Genomic DNA, 22,128 nt, shown 5'->3' with positions numbered 1-22,128 from the left:
GGTAATGATGAACAGCGCTGACACGAACTTTTCGTCATGTGTCTCAGTGCACATGTGCATTCAGTTCAGTAGGGTATATACGTCTGAACGTGGAATTGCTGAATCAGAGGTGAACAAGGGAACACTATTTTCTAAAGTAGTTGTACCAATTTCTACTCCCATCCACAGTGTGAGAATTCCCACTGCCAACACTTGGGATTACTGGGTTCTTAAATTATGCCAATTTGATGAGAGGTTAATGGTTTTTATTGTTGTTGAATTTGTATTTTTTGATTGCTGATGATGTTAAACATACTTTTGTGGGATATTTTTCAATTCTTTCAGCCATTTTCAATTGTTGTGTAAAAATAAACTACAAACAGATACAAACAGAATGCATGGAATGGATACATATAGGCTTCTGCTCTATTCCTGACTTGGATGATGTCTATATTGGTGTTTGTAACTATTACTAAACTCAACCTACATGTTTTATGCACTTTTTTGTGTATGTGTGTGTGTGGGTGGGTGTGTGTGTGAATACACATATATGCATGTAATCAGAGTAAAAATGTTAAAAAAGGAAAATGAAACATAGTTCATATTCATTCCTATATTTCAAAACAGAAATTTAGGTACTTTTCTGTTATGTGTCATGTTATGTACTTTTCTGTATAAGATGTATTTCATAATACTAATAAACAACGTTAAAAAAGATACATCTGACAGAGTTCCTATATTTAGGAACTTTGTAGCATAAACTAAAGTGGAGACAGCACCTACATATAGGTAACTTTAATTCTATGTAGCAAATGATAAAAACCAACAAGAGATACACATAAATTGCTATGGTAGAATGAAGAAAGAAAAGATCCCTGGCCCAGGTGGGGAGGGCTGGATGTGGGAGGGGGGCACTAAAAAATGAAAACATTTGTTCTGGAAAAGACACAGCAAAATGAGAATGAAACTATGCAGATGTATTCAGCAAAGTGTTGTGTTTGTCTAGAACGTAATATTCATGAAGAGAAGTAATGGAAAATAAGTTTGGAATGATGTAAGCTGGTGCCCAACTGTGAAGAATATTCTCTTTCAAGTTAAGATGTTCCAATTTAAACTACAGATTCAAACTCAACTATGGAAAGTCTAGATATCATGCACGTATCAGGACTAAAGGTGGAATCCTAACTCCTGTAGACCATTTAGAACAGTTTTGCACATGCATCTGTGTTGAGTCAAAGCATTTTATGTACTTCAGGTAAATTGTTCAGCATTTTTTGTGTGAACACATATCCACCCAAAAAGTTATTTCAGCTTTTGTTGGAGCAGACATTGGTCATGTTTTGAAGTATCTGGAATCCATTTTCCTTCTTAAAAACATTGTGACTTCCTTGGAGAATGATCTCACCATCACTGGGTTGTTGGGAGAATCCCCTGTGTCTGCCCGAGTCTATGGGGAGGCAAAGCAAGGAGGCCTTTCCTTCCCTGGCCCCTAGAGAGAGATTCTTACAGAGAAGTGCATGGAGGTGTACAGAGGGCAGGTATGAGTTCTAAGCTCAGCCAATTAGAAGTTCTCACTCTTCCAAATTTGAACCTGTGACAAGAGATAATGCACAGCAGGAAGGCTTGGGGTTCATTTGCCCCAGTGGTGGGATTCAGGTGGGGCCATTCCAGACAGGACATAGTTTCTTTATTGCTGACTTCTGTCCCTTCGTCTTCCAAAATGCCCTTGGTTCCTGCCTTTTGCCCAGTTGCCCACAGATTCTGTGAACTTCATGATATCCTTTCAAAATTACTTCCTTTTTTTTTCTGTATGTTAGCCTGAGTCGGCCCGTAATAAAACATAACTGATACATCTAGCATGTGAGAGACACTCCGCCAGGGATTATATAGCGAACAAGAGACCAGATCCCAGCCTCAAGAAATTGAGAAATAGAGTGGAAATGTAACATTTTAAAGAGAGGGAGAAATAAAACCCACAATAATACAAGAGGAATCTGTCAGCATTCTAACTAGTGAGTCAGTGGGAAAATGAATAATGCAGAGAAAGCATTGCCACAAAATTTATCTTAGCAGCAGAAAGCAAAGTAATTACCAAGCCATCCATTTTGTCATCGCGTTTTCTTGCTAACAATGCTGATTAAGATCCAGAGTTATTGCTATGGAGATGAAAGAGGCCTCAGGGCTACTTCTGTCCCGCCATCAAGTTTCAGATGAGGAAGTTGAAGCCCGGGGAAGTGGCCTGGTGTCCAGGAAGTGGCCGAACCTGCTCTCGTGCCATGATCCACCCCTGCAGACCCTCACGCACATCACAGCTGCGCTGGCTGGTGGCCAGTCCCATAGCATGCTTGCAAACACCCACTTTTACTTCTCCTTGGATATTTCTGATAGAATCACTCTTTGTCCTTATGAACACGTAATTGGTTCTCTCTTCTGACAATGGCCACTTTATACCTAAGTGACACTTGGGCCTGGCTACAGCTGGAAAGCATGTGCTATCTAAGAGCCAACATGTTGTCTTTCTAGCAGCAACTTCTCTTTAGGACCCCAGCTACCTTCCCTTCACGTTTCCTCTCTTCAGTCCCAGGCATCTCTTATGCCAGTAATAGTGTCTCCCGTGGTGATGCCACGGGGAGCTGCCTGGGCCTCAGAGTCGTACTCCCTCCAGGAACTGCCTTCAGGGAGCTACCTGTCCCAAGGTAACCTGCAACCAAGACTGCGCGGTGAAGGACACAAAGGCCTGCCCCCCTTGTCTTGTTCCTTTGAGATGGCGTCTGAGGGCCATCCTAGCTCCAGAGAGCGCCAAAGGATAGGCTGAGGCCCTGTGTCTGGGCCTGTCGCCATCTGTCCCTGACAGGTGCCATTCCCAAGAGCATCCCCCAGTGAGCCACCTGCATGCAAATCTCAGTCTCAGAGCCTGTTTCCCAGAAAATATGATCTAAGAAATCTCCTCACCCTCTCTCAATTCTGAGAGCTTCTCACCGTCAAATAATAGTGTTTTACTTTTTCAGGAAGGTGAGCTTTGTGGTCTCAGAGATAAAATCCTACATCTCCAGACTTGTTTTCTGAAGTAAACAGAAAATAAGAGCCCTGAGTTTCAAGCACACGACTTTCACGTTCCCTGGAGAGGTAAAGAGCCTTAGGGGCCATCACCTCCCTTCCCCAAGGATTTCCTGAGGGTTTCCTGTGTGCCAGGGGGCTCTGCTGGGCACGGTCACTTTTGTTTCTCACACTTATTCTGTTAGCATTGAATTCATTATCCTAATATGATGCTTGATAGAAGCTCAGAGAAGTGAGGTGACCTCACTGAAGGTCACCCAGCTGGAGAAATGTATCCTACTAAATGATAAGGGGTTGGTCATCTTCTCCTTTGGGTCCTTAGCACCTGGCTTACTCCCTGGCACCTAGCAGGTGTTCAAGGATTCATCTTACTGAATGGATGGATGATTGGATCTTCAAGGAAAAGGAATTGTAATTTTACTGAGTACCTGTATCCTGCCAGATTTGTTTTTCTGTATTTCAATGTACGTTATCTCCTTAAATTTCACAACAGATGGGTGAGGGATGAATTAAATTTCCCATTTCACAGATGGCAAAACCGAGGCTCAGATACACAGGCGCTAAGTGCTAGAACCAGGATTCTAATCCACTCTGTTTTTTGGGGGCTGTACATGCTTTCCTCTGTACCTAGACCCCCCCACGCTCTCCCATTTCTCAGATAAGGAAAGAGAAGCACAGAAGCCTTAAGCGGCTCTACCTAAATCGTGTTGCTAAAGTGGCAATGGCAAGACTAGACCTAGATTTTCCGTCTCTTCCTCCACAACACCAACTAGTTGTCTTGCTACATGCGCTCGGAATCCGTAGGGCTGTGGCTGCCTTTTCGAAACATGTCATTCTCACTTAGATCGCAAAACTCCTCACCAAATATAAAACGGAAAATGTAGGCCACCTGCCCATGTGATTGTGTTTCATAACTCAGAGCCAAAAATAGCTCTGGGCTTGCTTGGCCTGTTTATAAGATATTAAAAGCTCATATTTAAATTCACTCGCCTTCTGGATTAATGTCAAGATTATGGCTTTTCCAGATTCCTTTCTCTCCCTGTCTCTATCTCATCCAACAGGGAGTGGATTAGGCTTGTCCACATTATTTTCCACATGAATTACTAAGCGTTTATTTTCAAAGATGAATTTCACGGCCTTATTCTCTTTTCTGTACCTGCAGAATTCATTTTTGAAGGCAGAATAGAGAAACGGTTAAGGACACGGGCCCTAGAGCCAGATGGGGGTTAAGGCCATCTATTCTTGGGCAAAGCATGAAACCTTTGTCTTCGTTTCCTCGTCAGTGAAATGAGGACGAAACAATACCTATTTCCTAGGATTGTTTTGAGGGTTAAACAAATGAATTCATGGCCAGTCTTTAACTCAATTCCCAGCACATGCAGGGAGTGCACAAATAAGATAACGAAAAATAAAAATCAACACAACAAGAAGTCACTGCCACCTGGCATATGACCAGTTTGTCCCCGTTTGCCTGGGACTTTCTGGATTTAGCACTGAAAGTCCCAAGCGCCAGGGAACCCCTCCGTCCTGGAAACAAACAACAGTTTCTGAACTACTCATTAATTCCCCAAATATATATTGATAACTAATACATTCCAGATGTTTTGATGGTGTTTGAAAGGTAAACACGACAAAACGAATCCTTGCAGGACGCTCAAGCTAATGAGACAGAGTCATGAAAGAGGCATATTATATGTGGCTGTCCTGAAGGCTGGCATGAAATGTTCGGAGTAGAACTCTGAACTACCTTGTTCCCAGAGGACAGTTTGTAGGGATTTCATGGGTGACACGCTTCTAAGAGGGAATTTTTTCCCCTGAACGCTAACACTATGAGGAGTTAACAGGTTTACCTAGCAAAATGCATTTCTATAAGAACTAAGTTCAACAGCTTTCTTAGCTACAATACTTCTCAGCAGTGACTTTAATAGGCTAATGGGTGTTGGACTCTCTAGGATGGGGGTATTTAAGTTTTCTTTCCAACTTTTAAAATTGCTTGATAGCACAGAATTTTTGTGGGGGACTTGTGGAATGATACCAGTGTTGCATAGAGCTTTGACAGAAAGAAAACCTAGATTAGGTCTAGAATTGAATATAGAAATCTCAGAATAAAGGCACCTGAGTGGCTCAGTTGGTTAAGTGTTCAGCTCAGGTCATGATCTCACGGTTCATGGGTTCAAGCCCCGCGTCAGAATCTGTGCTGACAGCTAGGAGCCTATAGCCTGCTTCAGATTCTGTGTCTGCCTCTCTTTCTGCCCCTGCCCCGCTCCTGCTCTGTCTGTCTGTTTCTCTCTCTCAAAAGTAAATAAATATTTAAACAAATTTTTAAAAAGAAATCTCAGAGTAGGGAGAAAGGCTGCAAACCTCAGCTCGTCATAAATGGTGCAGTCCTGCTTAGTTGTGACAGCCTGAGCTTTGGTTCTTAACCTTTTTTAGTTCACGAGTCTCCAATTTGATGAATACATAAATTCACAGAGGATAAAAGGCCTCAATTCAGAGGCTTGAACTTTGCAAGAACATACCGGAGAGATGCTGTGTCTCCTTAGGAACTGAAAAATCTGGTTCTCCAAGAGAATTCTGAGCTGTCATATCAGCAGGGATGGGGGGAAAAAAAGCCTGCAAAGTCTGAGATGAATTCTGACCCAAGAAATTCTCAATTGTAGAGTAGCATAAAGAATCGTGGGGATGCACAAAAGCAGTACATGCACAAAATAATACTAATCCTGTTGATACATCAAGTGCTGGCTATTATGTGCATTATTTTAATCAGGAGGTAATTTCTCATGGTAGTTTATGCCGTGGCTTCTGATATCAGAGTCCCAGTTCGGAAGATTGTTTTTGCTGTTTGCTGGCAATGCAACCCTGGGGAAATTATTAACATCTCTCTTAGGCCTAGAATTCCCATCTATAAAGTGGTGATCATAACAGAATCTTGTTTGTAAGGCTTGGCGGAGGTCACATGACATAATTTTTGCGGCCTTGTGACTACTCGTCGTAAAGCTCAGGAAACACTAGGTATTATTATCAGTATTATTAGTTGGATAATATTAATTATCTTTATTTCACAGAGGAAGCAACTGAGGACAAGAGTGGTCTGTAACAGATTAATCCTATCAACCACATTCGCCTCCGAGATAACCATCATTCATTGATGATGAGGAACTGAAAAGCAATATCATATTTTTAAAGCATATTTTGAGCAGTGCCTCATCTTTGCAGAAGACATATTTAAATAAAACAAAATAATGTACTTGGACCTTTTCTAAATTATATTTATCCTAATCACCACTTACTTATGTGAATCATATTTATATCTTTGTGAATCACATATTTATCTATATGAATCCTATCCAGACTTCTGTGGGTTCTCTCTGTGGGTCAGAAGCTCCCTGAGGGTGTCTCTACATTTTGGGGACACCCAGAATTGTTCTTAACAAGAATTATATAAACTCAAGGTACTCTTTTCTTTTTTCTTTTTTAATGTTTATTTATTTTGAGAGAAAGAGAGAGAGAGAGTGAACGAGCAGGGGAGGGGCAGAGACAGAAAGAGAGAGGAAGAGAGAGAACCCCAAGCATGGAGCCCGACCCAGAGCTCGAACTCACGAACTGTGAGATCATGACCTGAACCAAAGTCAAGAGTCAGACACTTAACCACCACAGCCACCCGGGTGCCCCTAAGTTACTCTTTTCTGATTTAAGAGATATTCTCATATGTCTAGGATCTGATGCTGATATCATTCTGCTTCAATGTCCTCTGGTCTCTCCTCTGTTCAGCTATATGGAAGAGAGAGAGAGAGAGAGAGAGAGAGAGAGAGAGAGAGAGAGAGACCAAGGGAGGGAGGGAGAGAGAGGGGCAGGGAGCCAGTTGGAAGTATGTCTTTATCTACCTACTTTCCTTCCTTCTTTCCTCCCTCTCTCCCTCCCTCCCTCCCTTCGTTCGTTTGTTCGTTCGTTCCTTCTTCCCTCTCTCCCTTCTTTCCTTCCTTCCTTCCTTCTTCCCTCTCTCCCTTCTTTCCTTCCTTCCTTCCTTCTTCCCTCTCTCCCTTCCTTCCTTCCTTCCTTCTTCTTCTCTCCCTTCCTTCCTTCCTTCCTTCCTTCCATCCTTCCTTCCTTCCTTCTTCCCTCTCTCCCTTCCTTCCTTCTGTCCTTCCTTCCTTCCTTCTTCCCTCTCTCCCTTCCTTCCTTCCTTCCTTCCTTCCTTCCTTCCTTCCTTCCTTCCTTTTTCTGTGGTGGTAGGAACACTAACACGAGATCTACCCTTTTAACTTTTTCAGTGCACAATACTGTATTGTTACCTATAGGCACTGTGTTGTACAGCACATCTCTAGAACTTACTCATTTTGTATGACTAAAATGAAGTTAAGTGGCAACTCCCCATTTCAACCCTTCCCCCCAGCCCCTGGCAACCACCATTCTACTCAATTTCTATGAGTTTTACTATTTTAGATACCGTATGTAAGTGGAATTATGCAGTATTTGTCTTGTGACTGGCTTATTTCACTTAACATAATGTCCTCCAAGTTCTTTCATGTTGTTATACATGGTAGGAATTTCATTCTTTTTTGAGGCTCAATAATACCCCCTTGTATGTATATACCGCATTTTCTTTTTTTTTAAACTAAATTCTAGTTAGTTAACGTATAGTGTAATGTTGGTTTCAGGAGTAGAATTGAATGATTCGTCACCTAAATATAACATCCAGTGCCCATCGAAACAAGTGCCCTCCTTAATACCCATCCCTCACCCACCTCCCTCCATCAACCCTCAGATTGTTCTCTATAGCTAAGACTCTCTTATGGTTGGCTTCCCTCTCTTTTTTCCCCCTTACTCTGTGTTCATCGATTTGTTTCTTAAATTCTACATATAAGTGAAATCATATGGTGTTTGTCTTTCTCTGACTTATTTTGCTTAGCATAATATACTCTAGCTCCATCCAGTCATTATAAATGGCAAGATTTCATTCTTTTTTGATGGCTGAGTAATATTTCATTATATATATATATATATATATATGTGTATATGTATATATGTGTATGTGTGTGTGTGTATATATATATATATATATATATACACACACACACACCACTTTTTCTTCTTTGTCCATTCATCAGCTGATAGACATTTGGGCTGTTTCCATAATTTGGCTATCATAGATAATGCTGCTATAAACATCAGGGTACACGTGCCCCCCTCAAATCAGTACTTTTGTATCCTTTGGATAAATACCCAGTAAGACAATTACTGGGTTGTAGGGTAGTTCTGTTTTTAACTTTTTGGGGAAACCCCATACTCTTTTCCAGAGTGGCTGCACCAGTTTGCATTCCCACCAGCATTTTCTTTATCATTCATCTGTTGGTGGGCACTTAAGTTTTTTCAGTATCTTGGCTACTGTGAGCAACGAGGAAATGAACATGGGAGTGTAGATATCTTGAGATCCTAGTTTCAATTCCTCTAATTATATACCCAGAAAAATGGATTGCTTGATCATATGGTAGTTTCAATTTTAATTTTTTTAAAAGAAATTCCATATAGTTTTCCATAGTGGCTGCACCATTCTATATTCCCACCAACAGTGTATTAGGATTCCAATTTCTCCACATCCTTACCAATACTTCGTATCGTGTGTGTGTGTGTGTGTGTGTGTGTGTGTTTTCTTTTTTAATCATCCTAACATATATGGTTTTGATCTGCATTTCCTTGCTGATTAGTGATGTTGCATAAAGCTGGTGGCCATTTGTATGTTTTCTTTGGAGGAATGTCTATTCATGTCTTTGCCCATTTATAAATCTGGTTATTTGTGTGTGTGTTTGCTATGGTGTTGTAGGTTTTATATATTTTGGCTATTAACCTCTTTTTAGATGTTTGCAAATATTTTCTCCCATTCCATTGGATGCCTTTTCAATTTTTTTTTTTTTTTTTAACGTTTATTTATTTTTGAGACAGAGAGAGACAGAGCATGAACAGGGGAGGGGCAGAGAGAGAGGGAGACACAGAATCGGAAACAGGCTCCAGGCTCTGAGCGGTCAGCACAGAGCCCGACGCGGGGCTCGAACTCACGGACCGCGAGATCGTGACCTGAGCCGAAGTCGGCCGCTCAACAGACTGAGCCACCCAGGCGCCCCTCAATTTTTTTTTTTTTATTGTTTCCTTTGCTGTGCAGGAGCTTTTTAGTTTGATACAGTCCCATGTGTCTATTTTTTCTTGTTTTGTTGCCTATGCTTTTGATGACAAATCCAAGAAATTATATCCCAGACTAATATCAAGAAGTTTTCCCTTTATGTTTTCTGCAAGGAATTTGGAAACTGGGAATAGAATAGTGATTACCAGTGACTGGGAGAAGGGCAGGTGGCAAATGGGAAATTTCTTTCTTTCTTTCTTTCTTTCTTTCTTTCTTTCTTTCTTTCTTTCATTTATTTATTTTGAGAGAGAGAGAGAGATAGAGAGAGAGAGAGTATGTGATCAGGGGAGAGGCAGAGAGAGGGAGAGAATCCCAAGCAGGCTTCACGCTGTCAGCTCGGAGCCCAATGTGAGGTTCACACTCACGAACGGTGAGATCTTGACCTGAGCCGAAATCAAGAGTCATATGCTCAACTGACTGAGCCACCCAGGAGCCCCACAAATTGCTTTTCAATAGGTACAAAGTTTCTTTTATGCAAGATGAGTAAGTTCTAAAGATCTGCTATACAACGTAGTACCTGTAGTTAGCAGGATGCTATTGTGCACCTTAAAATCTAAGAGAAAAGATCTCATTTTAAGTATTCTTCAAATGAAACAAAACAAGACAAACTACAAAAGAACACAAGAACATTTTTGGAAGTGATGAATGTATTTAGTACCTTAGCTGTAGTGAAGTTATCATGGGTGTTTGCAATGTTCAAACTCCTCAAGAGGTACACATTCAATGCGTACAGCATTCGTATCTCAATTCCATCTGATCTTAAAAAAGATCAGGGAAGGAACCTCACATTTGTCAAGTATTGCCTCCTACGAGGCATCACTCTTGGTGCTTTACATTTTTTGTTTCATTTGATTTTCAGAAAATCTCTATCAAATGTACGCTATAATTCCTATTATATGAACGGGCAAAATAAGATTTAAAGGCACTAAATGACTTGCTAAGCAGCTGGTAGAGGCAGAGCCAGCATTCACACTAGCTGTCTGACCCCAAAGCTTGTGTTCCTTGAAAAGCATATTCTTCGTTTCTTCTGAATGGCCCCTGCCAGATGAAGGTGTATGTTCCTTGGCATTGGGGAGCTGTTCAATCTATCTCTGCAGCTCTAGCATCTAGCCCCGATGAAGGAGATGGTCGGGAAGTGCTGTAATGAATAGTGCAGTCACATGCCAGTCTGGAAAATATCCATTTTCTGTTGAAATGCTATGGAGCGTTCCCTTTGCCTGTTGTCCCGATCTGTAAATTTCTTCCAAGACATGTATGTGTGACTGTGTCTGCTGGCATATTTTTATAGTAGAAATAAACTTCAATTTAGAAAATGCCTGGGAGATGAAGAAAACTCCACCAGTATTTGTTAGCTGTTGGCTTTTTCTTCCTCTGGACGTCATGGATAAACTTCATGGGACTATCATAACTGCCCGGCTGAGTGGATCTTGTGTTAAGATATTTCTTTTCAGGTCTACTCTCTGACTTATGTTGGGCTGACTTAGTTCATTGTAGGGGGAAAAAAGTTGCTGCTTCTGCCTTTTCTGTCATCTGAGTTACACTCTGCAAATCATTCCATCTTTTTTTTTTTTTTTCTGAGAGAGACAGAAATGCTTTTTACTCAAAGAATTATATTGTGTGGGTGCTCGTGTATTAAGTGTCAAACATTGTGGTACAAAAGTACGCACTGAACAACTTTTGATGGTAAATATCACCACTGATTGCTTGTCTTTTTCACGTTCAGCAGTGTAATGACAATTCAGAGATGAAGCTAATCTAGGAGACAGTGCAATTGAAGTGGTCTTCTACATGGGCTCCTTTTTTGTGGGAATGGGGGAAGTAGGTTCATAAATTTGAGTTAATCCTCCTCCCCAGTTCATCGCAATTTTCTTAATTGGTCTTTGCAAGTCCCTCTATCCTATTATTTTACTACCTTCCTCCTTAATTTCCACCCTTTCCCCCCATTATCTTTACAGCAAAGGCACTAACACTAATGTATTTAGATATACGCCTTTTCTTGAAAATGGTGTAATGTTATTGTACCCGTACATTTTAACTATACAAAAGGGGTATGCTAGAGATCTCATTTTTTCATAGTTAAAAAAAATTGATATATCATTGGCATACAACATTGTGTAAGTTCAAGGTGTACAAAGTGCTGATTTGACATATGTATTTATTGCAATATTATTACAATTGTAGTGTTAGCCAATACCTCTATCACAGCACATAGTTATCATTTCCTTTTTTGTGATTAAAACAATTTAGACTTTGTCTCTTAGCAACTTTGATGTTTATAATATAGTACGAAGAAGAAGAAGGAGGAGGAGTAGGAGGAGGAGGAGGAGGAGGGGGAGTTGACTGGGATTGGATTGGAGTACTTCTCTCCACCTGTTTGGTAACCTGTATGAGATTTCAGCCTCCCTTACAATCAGACTGATAAATGTTCTGATGCTTACTTTTGGATTGTGGCAGAGACCAAGTGCATGCTTGCTATATAATTGTTCTTTTCAGGCACAGAGGAATTCCCTTGCAAATACGCTAGGATGTATGGATTGGTTCCAACTGGTATGCACCTCCCATGCTTTTATATCCACATCTCTTTTCTCACATACAGAAACCTTTGGAGTTACTTGTGGAAGAGGCCAGTATTACCAGGTGTAAGAAGTCTTGTTCTCTCTTTACTACTTAGGAATGAACAGCTTGGAAAGCCACACAGCCTACATGTAATTGTAAGAAGGCCAAGAAATAAAATTTCACTTGAAGTTGTGCAACATGCATAAAAGGAAATAAAGATTAGTATTTGTGGACAATAAAGTTGGGATACCAGCCATTTGCTAGATTTTTGTCCCAGTATGTGATGTGGCTTCAGAAGTCGAGTAGTGTAATAGACACAGGGATATTTACTGCCAAAGGGAAAGAGCGGAAGAAAAATCTCCACATGACTTATGGAAGCATGGTTATCAGAAGTCATGAGTGGTTGAGTGCCCCCAGCCTCTGTGTCTTTTCCTGCACTGATGTCCACAACATCTGCCAAGAACGTTGATGGCCCCTTTTTCTTTATTCCCGAGAACAGATGGGTATATTAGAGAAGAAATAACAGCTCACACACCCATGACTTTCCTTAGCAAGTTCTCTCATATCTTGGTCCCTACAGGCAAGATTTTAATTAAAATGTTCAGTACCTGAGGCATGGACACGTGGGTATACTCACGGGAGAACTTGATCACTAGGGGCTCCACGTCGGTATAATCCCCTTCAACACATCAGTCACTAGATCCTTCAGTCCCAATCTGGCTTTGGAAGTCCCAATCTGCTCTTCTGGGGGTGTTGTCCCCTGGGGTTTCCATGAGTGTAGAACTCCTTCCTGGTTCCCAGCCTTAAATCCAGCAAGCCATGAAAACAGACGGAGGAATGCATTTGGAAAAAGCTACATACTGTCTGATTCTAGCTGTACGATCTTCTGGAAAAGGCACAGCTATGGCTACTACTATGTTTTCCAGGAGTTGGCTGGAGGGAGGGACGAGTAGATGGAGCACAGAGAATTTTAGGGCAATAAAAATGGGCCGTATGATATTACAATGATGGATTATAATGATGGATACATAACATTATACTTTTATCCAAATCCATAGAATGCATAACATCAAGAGTGAGTTCTTTACTTAAGTTTATTTTTGAAAGAGACAGAGACAGAGCAAGTAGGGGAAGGGCAGAGAGAGAGAGGGAGAGAGAGAGACAGAGAGAGAGAGAGAGAGAGAGAGAATCCCAAGCAGGCTCCATGCTGCCAGTTCAGAGACTGATGTGGGGCTTGAATTCACAAAACTGCACGATCATGACCTGAGCCAAAACCAGAGTCAGACGCTTAACCAACTGAGTCACCCAGGTGCCCCAATGTGAATCCTAATGTAAACTATGCACTTTGGGTGATCATGATGTGTCAGTGTAAGCTGATCATTTGTAACAAATGTACTACTCTGGCGAGGGACTTGATGGTGGGGGAAGCTATGCATGTGTGAGGCTGGGGGTAAGGGGAACTCTCTGTACCTTCCTCTTAATATTACTGTGAACCTAAAACTGCTCTAAAAAATAAAATCTATTAAAAAATTCAAGTCAGAGATACACAAAATGTTCATGTAACATATATGTTCCATGAATTTTATCTATATACACACATAAGGTTATATATATAACAATATACATATTAATTTGTAAGTTATGTATACTATCTCTGTGTATGTATATATGTATACTTTTGTGTATGTATGAAAAACCTTGTCTATAAATTCATAAGCATGTATATAGCCTATATGTGTATATATAGTCTCTATAAATGTATATATATATATATATATATATAGTCTCTCTCTCTCTCTCTCTCTCTATATATATATATAGTCTTTATGTGTGTGTGTGTGTGTGTGTGTGTGTGTGTGTGTGTATGTAGAGAACTACCAGAAATAGAATGATAATAGTGCATTAATATCAAAACTCTCCCTGATTCCATCATGCTTCTTCACCATGAAGTAAATACTACTTATAATTACCTGCCTAGTCTATACATAATTACATATATGTCGCATTTCATTCTACATGCAGTTCTATGCTTCTTAGAGTGTTCACTCATTTAGTGTCTGTCTTCTTCATTAGACTTAAGCACCATGAGTGTAGGAATGATGCTTATTTTGCATAGGTCTGTATTCCCATGGCTCATCATTATGGCAGAAACACATTTGGGATCAATGAACAGTTGAATCCATTGATATTTCTTCTCAATGGTACAAACATTTATGGTGAATGGATTCCTGGGGTCCATTTTTCTTGTTTAGTGACATTGTCTCTATCCTCCAATATTTATGTAAATTGCAGCCTTGGAGGTCATGGTATGACTTGATTTCTGCATTATTGAAGAGAATTACTGAAAATAATGTGAATACACTGATGATCTCCCTCAGCAAGCAGAGCTGGGTCTCCGTAGATGCTTTAATCGCTTGTTCCCTAGTTAGGTGAGATAAAGAGTTTTGGAGCCTCAGAGGGTATTTTTTCCCTGAGAGTTCCATGATTATATAACTCCTTCCTGGTTCTCATTATTTAAACTTTCAAGTTCCCACATGACTCCATCTGGCTTCGTTTCAGAAGGAGCAGCCCCAGATCCAGACTTACTTTGGCCCTTCATTTCTTCATCTGATTTCTTTTTTTTTTTTAATTTTTTTAACGCTTATTTATTTTTGAGACAGAGAGAGACAGAGCATGAGCAGGGGAGGGTCAGAGAGAGAGGGAGACACAGAATCTGAAACAGGCTCCAGGCTCTGAGCTGTCAGCACAGAGCCCGACGTGGGGCTCAAACTCACGGACCGTGAGATCATGACCTGAGCCGAAGTCGGCCGCTCAACCGACTGAGCCACCCAGGCGCCCCTCTTCATCTGATTTCTTGATAGATGTCTAGCAGCAACAGTGACCTTGCCCCGGACTGGTCTTACTAACAGCATGTGGCAACATCCAGGGAAAACAAACCCAGATAATAATGATGTTCTCTGTGATTGTGATGATCACCCCTTAAAAGTATAAGGCATTTTGGAGATTGTCTTATTTTCTTATCATAGCAGAAGTCTTCAGGGAGAATGGCATTTGGGCTACCACCATGTAATAAGTGAAGATATCAAAGCTCAAAGAGGTTAAGTGATTTATTTATCTAAGAAGTGTGAGCATCAGATCCAGAACTAGAATTCTTGCCAGCTTATTCCAAGGCCAGTAGCATTTTTGTCTTCACTGGTTCTCCCTGCCTGTAGACAAATTTAAACATTTTGGCCAAACATTAAAGAAAAATATTGCAAGAAGGTGTTCACTCAGCCCGAGTTTCTGATTTGAGATCCACTCACATACGAAGGCTCCGGACTCGCATGTTCAGGGAATAAGGTAAACCTATAAATCTACTAGATCAAATCTACTGTCTGCACAAATTTGCATGCATAGAAGTAAACAGGAAAATGCATCAAGGAAGTGATTTCTCCTTTGATTTATTCAGAGCTTGGGCTTGAATGTTGCGAATATTTCTTGTATCTGCTTCGCACAATCAGGGATTATATGTCTAAACACTACAGAGGTCCTATTGAACACGTATATTTATCATGTGACAAGAAGACTAATCATAAGCTTGTTCAACTTTGAACACATTATTTAAAGTATTTTAATCTTAGTTTTCTCTTTCAGGAAATATAATATTAGTTACTTCGACTAATTTCAGAGTTGTTAAGAGGATCAAATGAGTATCAATATAAAATGTTATTGTCTTCTGGGAGCTCATATGATATCTAAGAAGAGAAAGAGAATGAATGTAGGATAATAATGAAGGAAAAATCAGGGTTATTTCCAGCCACAAAATCCACCAAAACGGAGATGTGTAAAATCACGCAAGACATATTATGGACATAAATAGATCTAATCTCAAATTCTAATTCTGCCACTAAAGACTTTTCTGGTGTTGGTCACTCAGTGTGTTAACTGTTACATGGATTGACTGATGACTGTAGTGTAAACAAGGTCAGCCACCATCACAGAGTTCTGAGCAAATGAGAAAACAGTGCTCCTTCTTGGGGTGGAGAAAGAGAACAGCCCATCATATTCATCAGTTTATATATGTGTCTCAGAGCACTAGGTATCCTGAGGTCAGGGAATGTGTCTTGTTCATCACTGGAAGCCTGGAAATTAGCACACACCCTGGTGCACCATATGGGCTTGTATAGAGAATGAAGGAATGAATAGCATCCAGCACTCCATGTGGCTTATTGGTTGGTACTAGTAAAGAGTCACGCTCCTTCTTAGTGATGTGAGCTCTTGAGGGGTTGAAGTAGGTCGCAAACATTTGTGGGTCCATTTCTTGTTATTCAGTTAAGATCCGGAAAGGCAGGGTATTTGCCCAAAGTTCACACAAACTGGTAGATATATTTGATTCCCAAGTTTGTGCTTTTTAATGATCCCCATTGACTTCCAATGATAGACTTAATCACTCAACCAGCCAGTCATCAGCCAGTCAACTCAATGTGTCACTCTGTGCCCAGTTTGGGTTAAGTGTTAAAAAATTAAAAGACTATCTCATCATGATAAAGAGCTAAAATTTTGATTCAGAATAACTTGGGTCCAAGTCCCAGCCCTGCTAACTTTCTCCAGCTGCAAGCAAATAACTGGATGTTAGAATTCTTCAGCTTCCACGCCTGTGGAGTGGGGATAATCTCTCCATGATGTGTGAGCATTAAGTGAGGTAAAAAGTAGCACTTGGTGATGGGAACATAGCAGATGATCGATAAACCATATCTGTAACAGTGTAAGTCATTATGAATCATGACTTCCACTTATACAAAATGATAAATTATGATAAAAATAAAAATATTTTTAGGGTAACAAAGTAATGAATTCTGATCATAGTGACATAGTCGTGTCTGAAGAGGAAGGAGCTGGGGAACACTTCAGCGAAGCTTTGGAACTTGTGTTATTCTTTAAAGACTACATGAGATTTTATATTGGGGGTGGGACGCTTTGTCAGGATGATTGCATTCTTTCAGTTTGTACTGAGCACCAGCTATATAATGATCCATTCCATCAGAAGTTTCCATCTGTGGAGCAAAGAATGACAATAGGTCAACAAACGCCTCAAAGAAGCATTGTAGCTCTTAATTTCTTTCCAATACAATACAACCAGGTTTAGCTTTCTTTTTCCTCCAGAAAGATGTTGGATTAAAACCTAAGATTTCACATGTAGAAAAGAACGTTAGTAAAAAGTTTTGAAATGATTCCTTAGCACACTGTTGTTTTTCCAGAATTTGGAAAATCTGTATCTGCGCTAATGATTCAAGTGAGTGGTTTTTTTTTAATGTTTTATTTATTTTTGAGAGACTACAAGTGGGGGAGGGGGAGAGAGAGAGAGGGGGACAGAGGATCTGAAGTGGGCTCTTCACTGACAGCAGTGAGCCTGGTGTGGGGCTGGAACTCATGGACCACGAGATCATGACCTGAGCTGAAGTCAGATGCTCAACTGACTGAGCCACCCAGGTGCCCCCAAGTGAGCAGTTTTTTAAGGAACCAAGAAGATATCCTGTTACCCTGCTCTGTATAAGTGGCCCTGTCACTCCCATTAGTAGCGGGAGTGAACTCTGCCTGTCTTGACTCTGACCTGTCAAAATCACCTTTTTGGGGGTGCCTGGGTGGCTTAGTGGGTTGAGTGTCCAACTTTGGTTTCAGCTCAGGTCATGGGATTGAGCCCTGCATCGGGCTCATGCTGACAGTGTGGAGTCTGCTTGGGATTCTCTCTCACCTCTCTCTGTTCCTTCCCTACTTGCACCTGCTCTCTGTCTCTCTCAAAATAAACAAATAAGCTTAAAAAAAAAGTCTTCCCAACCCCTTCCCTACCTTGGGAACCATTGGACGAATCTCATTATTTTATTTAGCCATGTCACTCATCACAAAGCTGAGGATTGTCATATAAACCCTCAATTCCTACAAAATAATGTCCATACATCTCTGCATATCCCCTTGGCTCCCACTCCTGCCCAACTCCTGAAATCATTACACTGTGCCCTCTGGCATTTATAGTCAGTCTTCAACACAACTCAATACATTCTTAACCTCTCTCCTGAAAGTCTCCTTGCCTACTTGGTCTGACCAAAACCAGTGTCCCGGGGCAGTTGTTTTCTCTCCCATATCCCCTTTACCACTGAATCTCACAATCTTTTCAACCTTGTAAACATTATAACACTCTAATTTCTGTCTGTCTAGACTCTTTTCTTTGATGGTGTGCACTTAACATCTGCGTGTTGAACCATTAAAGATTACCAGCATCGTTCAAATTAATATAATCTGAGACAGCCAGTCCCTCCTCTAAGCTCGGATTACATATCCAATTATTTATGCAACACTCTACTTGGATGGCCAAAAGGTATTTCAGACTCAATGAAATTATCTATTTCCCTCTTTCCCCAAACATGAGTTTCCTTTACCCAATTTTGTGTATCACTATACAAAACTTGGGAGTCAACGTTGACCCCTCTCTTTCTCTCATGTCCCTTTCTCAATTTATCAGGAAATTCAGTCAGCTGTACTTTTGAAATATAGGCCAAAGTGGATAATTTCTCATTATCTCTTTCACTACCATCTTGGTCCAGACAAATCATCATCTTTTACCTATGATATTACAATGGCCTCCTAATTTTTCCAGCACCTTTCATCCTTATCCTGCTAAATTCAATTACCAACAGGTCTACTAGAGTGACCTTTTCAAAAAAGAAGTCAGATTATGCCTCCCGTTTCTCTAAATCCTGTAATGTTTTCCAATCTCACTCAAAATAAAAGCTTAATAACTTAATGCATTGTATGAGGTCATTATGGCTCCTCCCCACTGTTCTTCTCTCACCCCAAATTTCCTTCCCACTGCAACCTTATTGGTTTTGTTGCTGCCCCTGGAACAATCTTGGCATGTTCAATTCTTCATACATGTATTTGCAACAGCAAATGTTAATGCTTTTTCCCCAAATATACTCAGGACTTGCTCCCCCGCTTCCTTCAATGTATTTGCTCAAAGATATCATTTTATGGGTGAGGATCTCTCAGACCATCATATTTAAAATTGTACCCACCTATTTCTAACTTTACCTATCCTCTACTCCATTTTTTTTGATTCCACACCTATATATTTTCCCCTATTCATTTTATTTTATATCTGCCTCACTTTCCAAAATAGAAATTGCTATTTTCACATTTATTTCCAGTATTTTTGACAGTCTCTTGCTTACAGAAGCCATTCAACAAAAATTATTGAATAAAATGTATCACTGGATCAAATATCTAATTGCTGCAATAAGAATTAATCTCTTAAGGATTTTTCATCTCTAAACTCTTTCGCTGAAATTTTTGAATGGGTGAAATTTTCAGACTCCATTTTGGAAGGATTCTGGATTTAGAAAAATAAGCGGAGATTCAAGTATTAGATTTTATGTGGGCTTCAGAATGCACTTTCACAGTTCATAAAGGTGACAATGTATCAAGATTTGTATTGTTCTTATTGGTGATGGCTGCCTCCAAGCGTTTTCAGGTGGTGAGAAGGGAACAAAAGGAAAATTCACCTACACCTTGAATTTTCCAAGAATGGCTACATTTATTGAATGCTTATTAAGTGGCAGACAATATTAGCCCTATTTTATAGATGGGGAAACTAAGACCTGGACACATTAGTTAATACTCAAGGTGACTCAGGAAATAAGTAGATTCTTACTGGAACAGCTGGAATGGCCACTCGTAAATAGAGAGATATCTTGGCATGAAAAATTGGAGGTGGGTATATGACAGGAGAATGGAAGGAGTTTGGGAGGAAAACAAATGACCTAAGTAATTATATCAAGCTTTTGATTTCACCCTTCTGTGTAAGCCCCATATTATATTATCTACCTCTCCATACAGACATAAGATCAAGCACTCTGTCCAAATCAGAACATCTAACAACTTACATTGTTCCATTTTGCATTATCAGCCCATTTTGATAACGAATATCCACTATCCAAGTTCGTAAATTCTCCACATGGTAGAGGTGGGATTTGCAACCTTTTAGCATGGTCTTAACATGGCCCCATATCAGGGATATCTGAACACAAAAGTTAAAAACATTATTAATGTAACGAAAGTTAAAAACTTATTTTCTAGATGTTTTTAATGCTATTTATTTATTTATTTATTTATTTTAGAGACAGAGAGAGAGAGAGCAAGTGTGAGCAGGAAAGGGGCTGAGGGAGAGAAAATCTTAAGTAGGCTCTATGCCCAGCACAGAGCTTGATGCGGTGCTTGATCTCACTACCACGAGATCATGACCTAAGCCAAAATCAAGAATTGGACACTCAACCGATTGAGCCACCCAGGTGCTCCTAGATGTTTTTAATTCCTTGTACATAAGTTTTGACTCTCTTTCCACCACGTGGTGAATTATACATAATGTGTACTATACTGTACGAAGACCATTTTCGACTAAGGGTATGTTTTATTGAACTATCTTTTACTATCATATCACAGTGTTCTTGACCCAATGGACAAGACAAAAAAAGTTATTTGAAGTAAAATTAACTCAATTTCACATTAATTTTCTTAAGCTATTCTAGTTTAATACAAAGAATAATTTGTGTTTGTTTTGTAAGCTTTGACTTGGGAGTCTGTGTTGTTCCATTTAGCAATAAATCCGGTGGCATTGTATATGCCCTTTCTTTTCTTCTTTTTACCTTAATTCAGTTCTCTATGAAGAGATTGGGATGCGTTATCTCCAAATCCTTTCTCTGACATCTTGTATAATAATTTAAGATTGCATTTTGGGGGCGCCTGGGTGGCTCAGTTGGTTAAGCGACTGATTTCAGCTCAGGTCATGATGTCACGGTTTGTGGGTTCGAGCCCCACATAGGGCTCTGTGCTGACAGCTCAGAGCCTGGAGCCTGCTTCTGATTCTGTGTCTCCCTCGCTCTCTCTGCCCCTCCCCCGCTCATGCGCGCGCGTGCGCGCGCGCACGCGCTCGCTCTCTCTCTCTCAAAAATAAATGTTAAAAAATTGAAAAAAAAAAAGATTGCATTTTGTTGTCACAACCATGCTTTAGTTTTAGAGAGTCTTGGAAGCAAGTTCTTGCAATACTGAAATAAGGCACAGAGTGAACATGCTGACTGATTTCATCGGAGTCCTCTCCATTTATAATTCTGATTCGATTTTTCTCCTTGCTACAGGGCAGCCATATAATTCCCAACTGATCCCCATGGAGAACAGCACTGAGGTGACTGAGTTCATTCTTGTGGGGTTAACCAATGACCCAAAACTGCAGATTCCTCTCTTCTTAATCTTCGCCCTCATTTATCTTGTCACTCTGATGGGGAACCTGGGGATGATGGTGCTGATTCTCTTGGACTCTCGTCTCCACACTCCCATGTACCTTTTCCTCAGTCACCTGTCTCTGGTGGACTTTGGTTACTCTACTGCTATCACTCCCAAGGTCATGGCTGGATCACTTACAGGAGACGGGGTCATCTCCTATGATGCTTGTGTCACCCAGTTCTTTTTCTTTGTAGCCTTTATCACTGTAGAAAGTTTCCTCTTGGCCTCAATGGCCTATGACCGCTACGTAGCAGTGTGCAGACCCCTGCATTACACCACCACCATGACGACAGCTATGTGTGCTAGTCTGGTCATGGGCTGCTACATTTGTGGTTTCCTGAATGCGTCCATCCACACTGGGAATATTTTCAGGCTCTCCTTCTGTAGAGCCAGGGTAGTTGATCACTTTTTCTGTGATGCTCCTCCTCTTCTGGCTCTCTCATGTTCAGACAACTACATCAGTGAGATGGTTATTTTTTTGGTGGTGGGCATGAATAATCTCTTTTCTGTTTTGGTCATCTTGATCTCCTACCTGTTTATATTTATCACTGTTCTGAGGATGCGCTCATCTGAAGGACGCCAGAAGGCCTTTTCCACCTGCGCCTCCCACCTCACCACAGTGTCCATCTTCTACGGGACCGGCACCTTCATGTACTTACAGCCCAGCGCCAACCATTCCATGGACACAGACAAAGTGGCATCCGTGTTCTATACCATGGTCATCCCCATGCTAAATCCTGTGGTCTACAGCTTGAGGAACAAAGAGGTCAAGAGTGCCTTTAAAAAGGCCATAGGGAAGGCAAAGTCTTCTATAGGATTCATATTTTAATTATAAAGAATCAACAATAAGGCACTTTCATCCACCTCAGATCTATTTAGAGAAAATGCTTGTCCAGCCCACAAATTTCTAATTTGTTATAGTAATTTTCCAAGCTATTGATTGAGTTTACAAAGCCAAAGTCTTAAAAAATATGATACCTAAGAATAGGTTAAGAAGAATTACCAATAAATGTTATTATTTTAAAAATTCTTCTTTTTTTTTCTTTTTTAAA

The 22,128-nt window shown here is 40.4% G+C and overlaps 1 protein-coding gene across 1 annotated transcript; it reads left to right on the top strand.

Moving 5' to 3' along the window:
• The first annotated feature begins 20,957 nt into the window (after positions 1-20,957).
• LOC122200061 (olfactory receptor 5B12-like) lies at positions 20,958-21,905 on the top strand. The gene has a single exon (XM_042905481.1). The coding sequence runs from the start codon at positions 20,961-20,963 to the stop codon at positions 21,903-21,905; it is 945 nt and encodes a 314-aa protein (XP_042761415.1). The 5' UTR covers positions 20,958-20,960.
• The last annotated feature ends 223 nt before the right edge of the window (positions 21,906-22,128 follow it).

Source organism: Panthera leo, chromosome D1, assembly GCF_018350215.1.
Source record: "Panthera leo isolate Ple1 chromosome D1, P.leo_Ple1_pat1.1, whole genome shotgun sequence".
NCBI classification, from domain to species: Eukaryota; Metazoa; Chordata; class Mammalia; order Carnivora; family Felidae; genus Panthera; species Panthera leo.
This window is presented reverse-complemented; position numbering and strand designations above follow the sequence as displayed.